Source organism: Silene latifolia, chromosome 10 (assembly GCF_048544455.1).
Source record: "Silene latifolia isolate original U9 population chromosome 10, ASM4854445v1, whole genome shotgun sequence".
Taxonomy (NCBI): domain Eukaryota; kingdom Viridiplantae; phylum Streptophyta; class Magnoliopsida; order Caryophyllales; family Caryophyllaceae; genus Silene; species Silene latifolia.
The window spans coordinates 39,397,052-39,412,691 of record NC_133535.1 but is presented as its reverse complement, the minus strand read 5'-3'; the positions used below and the strand labels follow the sequence as shown (position 1 = coordinate 39,412,691).

General features: G+C 38.9%; 1 protein-coding gene across 1 annotated transcript; it reads left to right on the top strand.

Moving 5' to 3' along the window:
• Positions 1–7,147: 7,147 nt before the first annotated feature.
• On the top strand, positions 7,148–7,690 carry LOC141607476 (uncharacterized). The gene has a single exon (XM_074426827.1). The coding sequence runs from the start codon at positions 7,148–7,150 to the stop codon at positions 7,688–7,690; it is 543 nt and encodes a 180-aa protein (XP_074282928.1).
• The last annotated feature ends 7,950 nt before the right edge of the window (positions 7,691–15,640 follow it).

Genomic DNA, 15,640 nt, shown 5'->3' with positions numbered 1-15,640 from the left:
GTCTACGAGTTTTCGTTAAATATCTTGCTGAACTTGAGACTTGACTTAGATTTTTGGCAAACTACATCATTTTCTGAGGTTTAGAGGTTATAACTGGTATCATTCATGACCAGTTCATCCAGGATTGTGAGTAGTTACTCCTTATGAGGCGTGTTATATCAATATGCATAAATATGAACTTAATCTGCTTAATACCTGTATGCATTCGGTTTGTGGTTTGTTGACACATGTGGAAGAGGTTTCCTTTATTCCATTCTTACCCATAAACCCCTCATAGCCAAATTTAGCCTTTTGTCCCTTAACTACATCCTATATTTAGCCTGCCTTTGTCAAGCTAGTAGTCTTAGTTTTTGGGAATGTGTTTATTGCGGTTTGGTTATTTTACTCTTTATTGAGATGTTGGTGAAATGGTGAAAGGGAAGGAAAGAAGAAGGTTTGAAAAGAAAGAAAAAAAAAACAGAATACGAAAGAAAAAAGAAAAAAAAAAGGATTCGAAAAAATTCAGTCTATCGACCGGTTACATTGGTCGATCGACTGAGTACTGCAGCAGAAAAAGAAAATTCGAAAATCACATGCTACAATTGTTATGAGTTGGTGATTTACACTCCCATGTTGTATTTATATCATTTGGGGAGTTACATCTATTGGAGATTGTGAGTTTAGTGCTTGATAATTAGCACTGGTTTTATTGAAAATCTTGAGCAGGAAGTTGGATGTTGTCATATGGTTTTGTTTAGGTACTAGCTTGGCCGCCTATACCTCCACATTCCCATAATTGTTTTGCCCCTTCTTACCCATTACCTCACATATCCATATTTACCTCGGCATGTGTCATGGTCATTTGTTTGGTTGGAATGCATATGTACGGTTGTAGAGATTATTTTCATATTAGATTGCAGGCATGTTCTTATAGGTCGTAGTTAGGTGAGAGTCATTACAATATTATTTCTTCCTATCTTTTACATATATTCACCTATGCTTATGTGGGATTTGAGCGACCCGCGAGAGTCCATAAAGATAAGTCTCTATAGTTGACGGTTCAGCAGTTTTTAACGACTCCATAACTCGTTTGCATGATTCATATTACTAATTGATTGTTGATTTGTAGCATTAAATAGGTTTAGGCTTTACAATTTGCATTTCGCTCTGAGATTGAACTCGTTCCATTAGGTTCTAAGATCGAGTCTAGTTCTTGCTTGGGGACAAGCAAAGGTTTGGTTTGGGGAAGTTTGATGCGTGTCTAATATATGATGTTTTGCACCTCATTTCACACGCATTTCAGAGCTCAATTGAGTAGTTTATGCTACTATTTCCCTTGTTTCGTGTATTTCTTCCTTTTCGTGTGATTTTGTAGGAATGTGAAGAATATGGCGGAAAATGGACCCAATCTGTCCCGGAGTATTTAGCATAGCATTTGACATGGAGTATTGACTCGAGGAATGAGCTGGGTGCGCGTTTCAAGGCCTAAAGATAGCAAAAGCATGGGTGCGTACGAGTTTAACAAGCAAAGAAGCACTTCACGATATTGCAGCCTGCTTCAGATGGCCATATCTCGAGTTCTAGAGCTGATAATTGAGTGATTACAATTGGAGGTGAAAGCTTATCCTCTTAGCTTTCCAACGCCGCATAGAACGCCTGATTTGACCAACTAACGAAGAAATGGCAGCTGTTTTAAGATCGGTGCGCGCTGCAAAATTCGTCAGAATGCATTACTGTACAGCACTCTTGGTCGATCGACTGGTCCAAGTGGTCGATCGACCACCCCACGAGCTGTTGCGCAAGTTAAAAGATCGAGAATTCCAAAGCCCAATGTTATTAGGTTTAGGAATAAAGGTTACGCAGGATTATTCCTATATAACGTAACCTTAGTTTTCAGAATAAGGATCCAGTTTTTATCATCAAGTTCTTAATATACAATTCGATAGTCATTAGTTTAGATTATTTTTCCGTCAATAAAGCTTTCTTTACATTCGGTTTCGATCTTTCCTCTTCAATTCTCCCTACGGTATTTTCTGTTCCTTCGTTTAATACTCGCTGTTTTAATTCATTCGTAGTATAGAATTGTTAGGCTAGAATTCCCAAAGCCAATTATCGTTTTATGTTAATTGTTCATTTAATCAATCTAAGCATGAATTCGTTAGCTTTATTTGATAATATTATTGCTGTTTTTATCACAAGTATGAGTAGCTAAATCAACCCCGCTAAGATGTAGGGGAGCTATAGCGTAGATGGCATAAATTATAGGCGATTTCGATTCACGGTATGGTCGATCGACCGGTACCCATGGTCGATCGACTGGTTACGCGTCTGGTTTTGCTTTGTTTGTTTCGTTAAGTGCTTTATCTTTCAATGAGACCGAGAGGAGACTTGATAGATGCTCAAACTTGACCATCCTGTAGATCGAGAGATAGGAATGGACAATAATTAACGAATTAAAACGACTAAATTGCTAAGATCGAGAGATAAAGTAATTTATTTTGCATTAGGAATCATTAATCAAGAACGAGAGTTAGTATTAATGAGACTTAGGGATTAGTAGCATAGGCCGAGAGGTAGCCACTATTTAACATGGACCGAGAGGACTTGTTTTCCCCATCCTTCGCGACCGTATTTCGAAGTTACCTAGGATTATGTGTCATCGCAGCTATAGTGAACCGACCGTCTTAGCATTTCTTTTATCATAGTTTACATCTTTTGCAACTTTTATTTATTTATTTAATTTATGTTATTAGTTTTAGAAGTAATTCACATCAAAACCCCCAAAACTGTTACCCGATAGACTGAAATATAAAGCAACTATTATCTCCCTACCTCCCTGCGGATCACCCCTTACTACCACTTGCTAGTTGTAGTTTGGTTTTATAAATATTATCTTTGGTACTCACTTCGATAGGTATCACTCCCCTTGTCTAAATCCAGAAACTTGAATTGTGACACCCTCATTTTTCTCGTTAAATAAACACGTAAATTCTACAGAAAAACTGACAGGATACGTTTGTAATTGGTTCAACTAGATAAAACCTGTAATTTTTAAAACTTTTCTAAACCATTCACAAACATTTCCAAATGAAGAGTGCCAAAACCTGCAAAAACTAACAAACTAATTTACATAACTATGCTAAAGCTGCGAGAATAAAGTGATACAAACCAAAGAAAAAGAGGGAGACATATGTCCCTTCAAAATATAAACACAACCAAAAGTTTAAAGGTTTACTATAAAACATAGCCAAACTAAGTCCAAGGTTCTTTTGCTCACTAGCTCGCCCGTGTACCCCATCTAAGCATCACCAACCTGTCAATCGCATTTTATACAAACACGAAAGCCACAATTCAGTGGGGAGTAACTTCGAGTCCTCCCAGCCACGAAATGTCATATTTAATGTAACATGTAAACAACATGATAACTAATTCAATTATCGAGTATTCTAACATATGAGCACTAAACTGACCAAATTAAACTATCATGTGAAACATATAACAAGCAGTAATCCAAACTTTATCAATTGTAACCGGCTTACATCTCACCTATTATAATTCATAAAATCACCATACAAGAAAGGGCAATATATCAAAGACAGGCATAAGTTTTTAGCACGGTCAATAGTCACTCTGTAACTCGAGTCTATACCACGAGGTAGGGAAGGTAATCGAACCGGTATCTTGGCTCAGAGATTCTATCAAAACATGGCCAAGACACAACACACCCCTAGCCTAAAATCTGCGCAGACCTAGACATGCGGATACACACCACCGCACCCAAGACCCACAATTTTTCTAAAACAAAGTGAGTACCCTAAGGAGTCCACCAAAGGGTTGGCTAGTACTTAAGCTGACCACTTACCCTCAAAATAAGTAACGAGGTCATGCCCCAACTTGGATATAAACCCACCAAGTCAGGAACACAAAGGCTATTAAGCAGTGAACATACACTCGTCAAAGACTATAAAGACCTATCTATGACAAACACAACAACCTGCAAGAAGTATTCAATACCAATTCCATTTCTAGCAATATTAACAATATTAAAGGTTTCAGGGAATCTAGGGCCGTTTCTACAATATAAGAAACTACTCAAATCAACCAACAACATATGTGAAATAAAAACATAATAAATGGCCTAAAACAAGAATAAGGCCGATTATCCAATTCATATAAAATTTCATCCAACCGAATTTTTACCCGCAACCCCAGCCCTGCGACAGGTACAGGTTAAATTGCGGCTGACCAATCACACAATTGACTGACATCGATTCAGTCAAAGGGACTAAGGCTCAGTTTTCGGCTTAATCACCAAAACATTGCAATTATCGCTATAAAATTCATTTTAAGCCTATTCATTACAATTTCTTATTATAATCTATCCTAACATGTGCAAACTACCAATATAAGCATAATTTTACCATTAACATTATATTTACTACTAACATAATTCATTTCAAAAGATTACCCATATGTTACTTATACTAAATATAACATTAATAAACCCAAAACGACGAACATCGCATGAAAAACCGCGAAACAAGCAACGGGCCAACCCGGGCCAACCCAGGGCCTGCCGGGCCTGCTGGCCGCCACCCCCACTACCTCCGTTTCTCCGTTTATGTTCATTTTAACACCGTTTTAAGCATTACTTAATCGTTCCCAATTCATTTCCATACTAATATGTGAATTTAAACAAACAAAAGACATGAATTAGACATGAAATTAACCCATATTATCATGTGAAATAAACCACTCAATTAACAATCACAAAATCACACAAAAAGCAAAGAATATGACATTTATTTGTCGAGTAACTCGAAATATGTTACCTTAAGCTAGAAAAAGGCAAAATAACTCTTGGGAAAACCCTAAAAACAGTAGCTACCCATCATCCTCTACTATATAGGAGTCCCCCATATCATCCTCATAATCTTCACCTATTAAAAACAACAAAAACACAACAATAATCACTAAAACCGAAATTATACCCAAAATCATCTTAAATAGACATAAAGAAAACTGAAATTAAAACATACTAGGATGTAGATCTTGAAGAGAGGATTCCGAAAATATAAATATTGCGAAAATCGGACTAGAAACGAAGAAATTATGATGAAATTACGATTGTAAATTATTTGATTTTTTTTTGGAATTTTCGGTCAAGAACAAGAGGAACAAAAGCAAGAACAAATGAATCCTAGGAAGAAATGGGAAGGAGGAGGAAGGTGCCGCCCAAAAGGAAAGAGGAGCGGGATTTTTGGCGGAATTTCATTAGTCGGTTTTGGCTCGTTACGACGATAATTAGAACCGTTTGTCAAATGCAAATTCCGACAAGGCCAAAGTTCTTAAACACGAGATTACAAGAAGATTGAGTACTCATATGACCCATTTCCAAAATCGTTTGCCCAATGTTCAAAAGAGTTGTCATTTTTTTCCGATATGCCCTTATTTCGAAATAAAAGGTTTTTACACGGTTTAAACTATTTTTAAACATTTCGAAACTATCAAAATAAATATTTTACTTCAAAATATAATAAAATTATATTTCTTTGAATTATTATTACTTCAAATACATTAATATCAAATTTTACTTGATTAATAAATTACTTCCGCAATATAATAATGGTCCGAAATTACGGGGTGTTACAATCACCCCTCCTTTTAAAAAGTTTCGTCCTCGAAACTTAGAAGGAGAAATTATAGTATACAACATCTTAATAATATAATCATAAGAAAAATATAGGTATCTTTTCAATGAAACGGTGATACTCTTGTTGATCAGACAAGAACATCCACATTGTTGTTAAATTACGTTTACCAAGCAAAGGGATGAGAGAGAAAGCTCCTGCTTCTCTCTAGGGTTTTCTGGGTTCTGCTTGCATAATGGTAAGGAAGAACTACACAAAAAAATCCCAAAAAAAGCATAAAATTAAATCGAGAGCTAAAATTCGCCTTTCCTTTAGTAATTGTTCTGATCTTAACTTAGATATGGATAATCCGGAATCATCTGAAACAACGAGGGAAGTTCCACAATCCGAGGATGCTAAAACTACGAAAACTGTTAGTGATATTGTTGGGATCCCAGTCCTGGATATGGGTGTTCTTGTTGAGGATGCTAATACAGAGTCAGAGGAGGAAGAGGATGCTACTGAAGGATGGACTGAGGTTAAAGGTAAGAAATCCAAGTCTCCTTCTTTATCACCTGCTGGATCCCCTCGGGGCAAGTTATTGCATCTCACAAGTGAGGATGTGCAACCTGAGATTGATTATTGGAAGTCTGCGGTTATATGCTATGTACTAGGGGGTAATCCTTCTTGGGATGCAATTACTGGGTTTGTTAATCATCTTTGGGGGAAATATAAATTTGATAAACCTTCATTTCTTCCTAATGGTGCGTTTTTAGTACGGTTTCCTACAATGGAGTGTCAAGCTTTAGTGTTACAGCAGGGTTTTCCGATGTTTGACAACAAACCCCTTGTTGTTAAACCTTGGACTGAGAATGGTAGTTTGGCAAAGGAGAAAGTGAAGAAAGTGCCTATTTGGATTCGTTTAAATGGGCTTGCTTTGAAGTTCTGGGGTTCTTCTTGCCTTGGAAAAATCTCTTCTTTGGTAGGACGATATATGCAGTGTGATGAAGCCACAATGAATAAAACAAGAATAGGGTTTGCAAGAATCATGGTTGAAGTGGAGGTTGGCCAAGAGTTCCCTGACAGGATCTTCTTTGTGGATGATAAAGGAGTAGAAGTGAGTGTGGAGGTGGAGTATGAATGGAAGCCTATGGTTTGCTCTGTGTGTAATGGAGTAGGCCATAGCAATGGAGCATGTAGGAAACCAAAAACTCACAGGTCTGATCCTTTACCGAATTCAGGAGATAAACCAAAGGTCACTCAAGTCTGGAGAGTTAAGCGTGTGACTGTACCCACTGTAGCAGTACCTACTGTCACCACTGTGCCTGTGCCTGCATCACAGAATGTCATTACACCTGTGAGTGTTGTCACAAAAATTGTGAGACAGGAGCATAATTCAGGGGGGGAAACAAGTAAAACTCCTGGGTTATCTTATGTTGCAGTGCTTAATAGTCCACCAAAGAGCCAGAATGGGAAACATGGAGCACCACCTGGAAATTCTCAAAATGGATAACATAGGGAGTTGGAATGTGAGGGGTATGAATAAATTGCCTAAGCAACTAGATATTAAGCGTTTTTTGCATCAGAATAATGTAGGGTTATATGGTCTAGTGGAGCATAAAATAAAGGGGACTGATTATGATGATGTTCTTACTAATTTAGGGCAGCACTGGAGTGGCATTCATAACTATAATTATCATCCAGGGGGGAGGATTTGGATTATCTGGGTTCCTCAAGTTTTCTCTATTACTCTGCTTCATATGTCTGCTCAACAGATTACTGTGAGAGTGCTTGAACAGGCCTCTGCTGACTCTTTCCTTTTCACTGTTGTCTATGGCTCAAATGATGACATTGACAGAAGGGATTTGTGGAGGGATTTAAAAGATATTAAGGATGGTTATTCTGGTCCTTGGAGTATTTGTGGTGATTTTAACTGTGTTCTCAATTTCAATGAGAGGATAGGAAGACCTGTTACTTGGAGTGATATTGAAGAGTTCAGGAGTTCTATTGATTATTGTGATGTGGTTGATATCAAAGGTAAAGGATCTTTTTTTACTTGGAACAACAAACATGAACCATAGTCTAGGGTGTTTTCTAGATTGGATAGGTTCATGGTGAATACTGAGTGGTTGAATCTTTATCCTGAATGCTATGCATACTTTCTCCCTGAGGGACTCTATGACCACAATCCTTGTCTTTGTTATAGAAGAGCTTGCAGCCAAAGGAATCATCAATTTAGATACTTTAATATGTGGGGGCAAGATCCTAATTTCAAGGACCTGGTAAAGTCCAAATGGTGTTTGAACATACATGGAACTGCAATGTTTCAGGTTGTCAAAAAATTGCAAAGCTTGAAGAAACCTTTAAGAGACTTGAACAGGAATGGGTACTTTGATATAGGGAAAGCTGTTGGAGTTGCTAAGTTAAGTCTGGATGCTATCCAAGAAAAGATGCACAGTGACCCTACAAATTTGACTATTCTTGCTGAGGAAAGTATAGCTGCTGATAACTATCGTACTCTCAGCAAAGCTTACCATAGTTTTCTGAGCCAGAAATCAAAGGTGAACTGGTTACATGAGGGTGATGAGAATACACAATTTTTTCATTCCCAAATCAAAACCAGACAAATTCATAACAAGATTCTCCAAATCAAGGATAAAGAGGGTGTTATACATTCAAATTATAAAGATATTGAGAAGGCTTTTCTTGAATATTATGAATTCTTATTGGGTACTTGTAAGGCAACTGAACCTGTTCATGTTGCTACTGTGAGAACTGGCTCTCTGATTACTGCTCAACACCAGCAAATCTTGCTTAAGCCTGTCACTAGTGCTGAGGTAAAAGCAAGCATCTTTTCTATTCCTGCCATAAAATCACCTGGACCGGATGGATTTTCTAGTCAGTTTTATAAGGACTCTTGGGATGTGATTGGGAATGACATTGTCACTGCTCTCTTGGATTTTTTCAATACTGGCCAGATGCTGAAACAGGTGAATGCCACAAATATTACTTTAATTCCCAAAGTGAGCCATCCTGTTTCTGTACTTGACTACCGTCCTATTGCCTGTTGCAATATTATCTATAAGAGCATTGCAAAGATCCTCTGTAATAGGCTTGGCGAGGTACTTCCAGATATCATCTGTAGTAGTCAAGGGGCCTTTGTAAAAAGGAGAAGCATTGTGGAAAACGTGCTTATATGTCAAGACCTTGTGAGATTGTATAATAGGAAGGCAGCTTCTCCAAGGTGTTTAATTAAGATTGATCTAAGGAAGGCGTATGACACTGTTGAATGGGGCTTTGTGGAACAAATGTTGAAAGCTCTTAAATTCCCAAAAAAGTTTGTTCACCTCATTATGACATGTATCTCTACTCCTTCCTATTCTCTTAACGTTAATGGTAATTCTTTTGGATTTTTTAGAGGGAAACGAGGGTTAAGGCAAGGAGACCCCCTTTCTCCTCTAATTTTTTCCATTTGTATGGACTATCTTTCAAGGATCTTGAGTGTGGTTGCTCAACAAGATGATTATAACTTCCATCCTTTGTGTGGACATATCAGACTAAATCATTTGCTATTTGCAGATGATTTACTTCTTTTTTGTAAAGGTAATGAGACTTCTATTATGTGGATGTTGCGTGGGTTCTCTACTTTCTCAGCTTCTTCTGGACTGTGCCTCAACAAAGAAAAGACTGATATTTACTTCAATGGGGTCCAGGATCAAACCATCAGTAACATAAGACAGGTCTCTGGGTTCAGGAGAGGGGAGTTGCCCTTCAAGTATTTGGGAGTTCCCATATCATCAAAAAGACTGACTAAGCAAGAATGTGCCAAACTTACTGATAAAATAGTTGCAAAGATCAGAGCCTGGGGGACCAAACATCTTTCATATGCAGGCCGTTTGGTTTTGGTGAATGCTGTCCTGACATCATTACATTCTTACTGGGCTACCATTTTCTTAATTCCTAGTGGTGTCATGAATAGGATTGATTCTTTATGCATAAATTTTCTTTGGGAAGGCAAGGATTCTTACTCTAGAGCACCAAATGTGAGTTGGGATACTTGTTGCAATCCTAAGGATGAGGGTGGACTTGGTATCAAAAATCTGAAACTGTGGAATAAAGCTTTACTTGGGAAATACGCTTGGTGGCTAGCTGTCAAAAAAGATCACTTATGGGTTCGTTGGGTTAGTAATGTTTATATGAAAGGGGTTAACTGGCAAGACTATGCTGCACCTTCTGACTGTAGCTGGTCTTGGAAGAAGATCATCCAGGTAAAAGATAAACTCAAAGCAGCATACACAGGTGACCTCTGGTTGAATGGTAATAAACCTTACACTGTTGCAGAGGGGTACTTGTGGTTAAAGCCACCTGCACCAAAAGTTCCTTGGAGGCATGTATGTTGGAATTCCATGAACGTGCCCAAAACGTCTTTCATTTACTGGGCTTCCAAACATCAGAGGTTGTTGACGAGAGATAGGATCATTAGGATGGGGTTTGGACAAGATGCTAATTGCTTTCTTTGTGACAATGCACCTGAGGACCATAACCATCTGTTTTATCAGTGTGCATTTAGTCAGAGATGCATCAGTGCCTTACAATTGAGACTGAGAATGGCATTCCCACCACAGATATTCGAGCATTGGCATAAATCTGGACGTGGAAAAAGCAAACTGCAGCGTAATTTTGTGAGTGCTTGCTTTGTGAATCTCACGTATGAGATCTGGCACTGCAGGAATATTGCAAGAATTTATGGAAAGGTCTCACAGCCTGGCCATGTCATATCCCACATTATTGTTAACGTCAAGCACCGTTGGAGCAAACGGAATAGGAGTGTTTTGAAGAGGAGTGATCAAGTTTGGATGGATAGTTTAACTAGTTCATAGCTTGTTACTTGTTTTGTTTGTCATTTAGAGTGCTAGCCTATACTATCGTATACGAGATTGATGTAACTATTGGATGATATTTGTTTATTAATATACTTACCCTTCACCAAAAAAAAAAAAAAAAAAAAAAAGAATATCCACATTCATATCAAGACATAAAAAAAAAATATTTCTACACCAATAAATGAGAAAACCCATTATTGGGACGTCTCCAATAACGAGATTTAACACTCATTAATGTTAAAACCATTAAAAATCTTAAAAGCATTTTCAAAATTTTAGTTTAAAATTCTATAATAAGAATAATATCTTTACTAATTATGATTAAATACGGCTTAGTAACGCGGAAAAAGAGTAAGAAAAAGGAATACCTTACGAGAATAATTCAGGATATTTAGCTAACATAGAAGCTTCAGTCTCCCAAGTCTCTTCTTCGACATTTCCACAACGCCAAAGAACACGGACTAAAGGTACAACTTTGCTCCTAAGTTGCTTATTGGCTTTTTCAAGAATCCGAATTGGCCTTTCTTCAACCGCCAAGTTAGGCTCCAATTCATGAATCTCTTCTTGGATGATATGGCTAGGGTCACTAATGTACTTCCTCAACTGAGAAACATGGAAGACATTGTGAACCTTGCTCAGATTTGGGGGCAATTCTAAACGGTAAGCAGCAGGACCAATCTTTTCAATCACCCGGAAAGGTCCAATATATTTAGGGCTCAACTTCCCTTTTACGCCAAACCGTTTCACCCCTTTCATAGGTGACACTTTAAGAAATACTTGATCATCAACCTCAAAATAAAGTGGTCGACGACGGACATCAGCATATGATTTTTGACGGTCCTGAGCGGCTTTCATCCGCTCCCGAACGATTTTAATTTGTTCAATGGACTCGGTCACCAAATCAGGTCCTAACATTGGAACATTTTGGGTTTGATCCCAACAGACTGGAGTACGGCATTTCCTACCGTACAGAGCTTCATATGGTGCCATTTTAATGGAGGCTTGATAGCTGTTGTTGTAAGAGAACTCAACCAGAGGTAAACATTTCTCCCAGGAAGTTTGGAAATCTAAGGCACAGGCAGGAAGAAGATCCTCTAAAGTTTGAATTGTTCTCTCAGTTTGACCATCAGTGGCGGCGTGAAAAGCAGTGCTCATCAATAGTTTACTACCTAAGGCCTCCTGTAATGCAGTCCAGAAACGAGAACAAAATCGAGGGTCCCGATCTGAGACTATATCTTTAGGAATCCCATGATAGCGCACTATCTCATCCACATAGGCACGAGCTAGAACTTCTAATCTCCAGGTCTCTTTGATGGGAATAAACCGAGCACACTTAGTCAATCGGTCCACAATCACCCAAACAGCATTCTTCCCTGTGGAAGTCCTGGGTAAAGCCATCACAAAATCCATGGAAATAGACTCCCATTTCCAAAGAGGAACATCCAAGGGTTGAAGCAAACCCCCGGGCTTTTGATGCTCTATCTTTACTTTCTGGCATGTGAGGCATTTACTGACATACTCCACAACTTCAATCTTCATCCTAGGCCACCAGAATTGCAATCTCAAATCTTTGTACATTTTGGTACCTCCCGGATGAACGGAGTAAGGAGAGAGGTGTGCTTCATCAAGAATTCTTTTTCTCAAATCAGCTGCCTGCGGAACATAGATTCTACCATGATAACGAAGATACCCATCATCATCAATCTTACAATCTTTAGCTTGCCCAAGTTGAATTTTAGCTCGAATGGATTTGAAAGTAGGATCATCGGGAAGGCAAGCACGGATCTCACGGTAGAAGTCGGGTTGGTGACATGGCATCAAGATGATTAGAGCCCCTTTTTACAAGGCTTATTTCTAATTTTTGAAGTTCTAAAGCAAGTTCGGAGGTAATTCCGAAAAGAATTCAAAGAATGACGGGATTTTTCGCTAAGAGCATCAGCCACCACATTAGCTTTTCCTTCGTGATAAATTAGGTCGGCATCATAGTCATTCACCAATTCCAACCATCTTCTTTGTCTCATGTTCAGCTCTTTTTGGGTAAAGAGATATTTCAGGCTTTTGTGGTCGGTGTAGATGTTGCAATGGACTCCAATGAGGTAGTGTCTCCAAATCTTCAAAGCATGCACCACCGCAGCTAATTCAAGATCATGAGTCGGGTAGTTAACTTCATGAACTCTAAGCTGTCGAGAGGCATACGCAATGACTTTCCCTTTTTGCATCAAGACACAACCTATACCATGCTTAGAAGCATCACAGTAAACATCAAAGTCCACTCCTTCTTCAGGTAAGGTCAACACCGGAGCGGTAGTCAACCTCTTTTTCAATTCCTGGAAGGCAATTTCACACTCCTCAGACCACACAAATTTAGACTCCTTCTTCAGCAACTGAGTCATCGGCCTAGCAATCTTTGAAAAATCCTTCACAAACCGCCGATAATAACCCGCCAAGCCAAGGAAACTACGAATTTCAGAAACATTTGTCGGACTTTTCCAATCAACAACGGCTTCAATCTTGGCAGGATCTACCATAACGCCCTCTTTTGAAATGACGTGCCCAAGGAAGGTCACTTTAGGTAACCAGAATTCACATTTAGAGAATTTAGCATACCATTTTTCACGGCGCAGAATCTCTAAAATAACACAAAGGTGTTTGGCATGTTCTTTTTCAGATTTAGAATAGATCAGGATGTCATCAATGAACACTACAACGCATTTGTCAAGGTGTTCTCTGAAAGTACGGTTCATCTGATCCATGAATACTCTTTGGAGCATTGGTCAATCCGAATGGCATCATCGTAAACTCGAAATGACCATATCTATCATCAAGGCGGTTTTAGGAATGTCAGTTTCTCGGACTGGAATTTGATGATAGCCCGAACGAAGGTCAATTTTAGAAAAAGTGGAAGCACCTCGGAGTTGGTCGAAAAGATCATCGATTCTAGGAAGAGGATATTTATTCTTGATAGTAACCCGGTTAAGTTCACGATAATCTATGTATAACCGCATAGATCCATCCTTCTTCCTTACAAAGAGAACAGGAGCACCCAAGGTGAAGAGCTTGGTCGGATAAAACCTTTGGCAATCAAATCATCCAGCTGAGCCTTCAGCTCTTTCATTTCAGACGGTGCCAGCCTATAAGGAGCTTTAGCAATAGGGCCGGTACCAGGAATAAGATCAATAGTAAATTCAACTTCCCTTTCAAGAGGAATTCCCGGTAGCTCATCAGGAAAAACATCGGGAAATTCGCATACTACAGGAATGTTCTCTTTAGAAGGCAGAGAGGAAGAATCTGAAGGAGTCACCATACACAAGAAGGCTTGATGACCCTTTTTCATCGCATTGACAAACTTCATAGCAGAAATTAATTTAGCACCGGCTTGTCTTTTAACCATTTGATAAGACACACGGTGACCTGAAGGGCTTGTAAGAATTATTTTCTGGTCTCGACATTCAAATCGAGCATGATAAGTATGTAACCAATCCATGCCCAAAATGACATCAAATTCTTCAAGCGGAAATTGGAAAAGATTTGCTAGAAATATAGATCCCGCAATAGAAATAGGGACTTCCGGATAGATTTTAGAACAGGAAAAGACATCGCCAGAGGGTAAGGATATAGATGTGCTTTCTCCATGTAATGATTCAAGTGATAATTTATCGGAGAGTTTTATTGAAATAAAAGATAAAGAGGCACCCGTATCAAATAGTACCAAACAGGGAACATCAAAAATAGAAAATGTACCAGTAATGATATCAGGGTGTGCCTCAGCTTGTGCTCGGCTCATGACATAAATCCGGCCTTTCGGCCTCCCTGGGGCAGCAGGAGTAGTAGGAGCAGTCACCTTCTTCTCCAGGCAAACATTGGCCTTGTGGCCCGGTTTGTTGCAAAAAAAGCATATGATAGGATCAACGAAGCATTTACCAGGATGTGCTGGTTTCTTGCAGTTATAGCACACTCGGTCTTTAGCACCTTTATTGTTGTTAAAAGCTGGAGATTGACCACCCTGGTTAACTTGCACAGTAGAAACAAATCTCCTCTTGTTTGGGTCAGAGGGAGAAGAGGTGAACCTGGGTGAAGGAGTATAGGGCCTAGAAGATGGATATAAAGGCCTCTTGCCAAGACTGGAACTGGTTGCACGAGCTTCATTTTCAATGTCTTTCAGTGCATTCTCAGCCCATAAAGCATCATTGTAAATTGAAACAAAGCTGGTGGAGTCCCGACGGACCATGCTTTTGATTTTAGGAGAGAGCTTTTCAAGATAAAAGAAGGCTTTTTCATTGTCATCCTTCACCAATCTAGTAGCATAATGAGCCAACTCGTTGAATTTATCAGTGAAGGCCTGAACAGGAAGGCTTCCTTGCTTTAATTCCATGAATCCTTTCAACTTCTGCTGTTTAAGTTCTTGCGGATAGAATCGGGCCTCCACTAATTCCTTGAAACGTTCCCAGTCAAATCCCGGTTCAGATGAAACGGTAGGCCCAGTCATGGACCACCATCGATCTGCTTCTCGTACTAAGAAGTGAGATGCCAGCTTCACTTTATGTTCTTTCTTAACATCATACAACGTAAATCTTTTCTCTAACTCCCGAAACCACCCCGTAAGAGCAACTGGATCAATCTCTCCACCATAAGTGGGGGTGTTGATTCGGGTTAATTGGTTAGCCACCCAAGTATAGGTGCCTGGAGTACCCTCAGGAGGCGGGGGAGGAGGAGGAGTTTGTTGATTCTGCTGATTTTGTTGGTTTTGGAGAATTTGAGTAAGAACTAGTAAAATAGCATCATCAACTCTTCTTGGCGGAGCCATCTTACAAAAGAGAAAATTTAATTAGTACCTAACAATTAGCAATCACAAACAGACTACCACATAAAATCCTAAATCTACCCATCCTACCCATCTCTCAAGTTAATTATTTAAAGGTCAAGTGATTTTAAGTGGGGTGCACAAACGTGCGTCGAGAGCAACAAGCTCTGATACCAACTGTGACACCCTCATTTTTCTCGTTAAATAAACACGTAAATTCTACAGAAAAACTGACAGGATACGTTTGTAATTGGTTCAACTAGATAAAACCTGTAATTTTTAAAACTTTTCTAAACCATTCACAAACATTTCCAAATGAAGAGTGCCAAAACCTGCAAAAACTAACA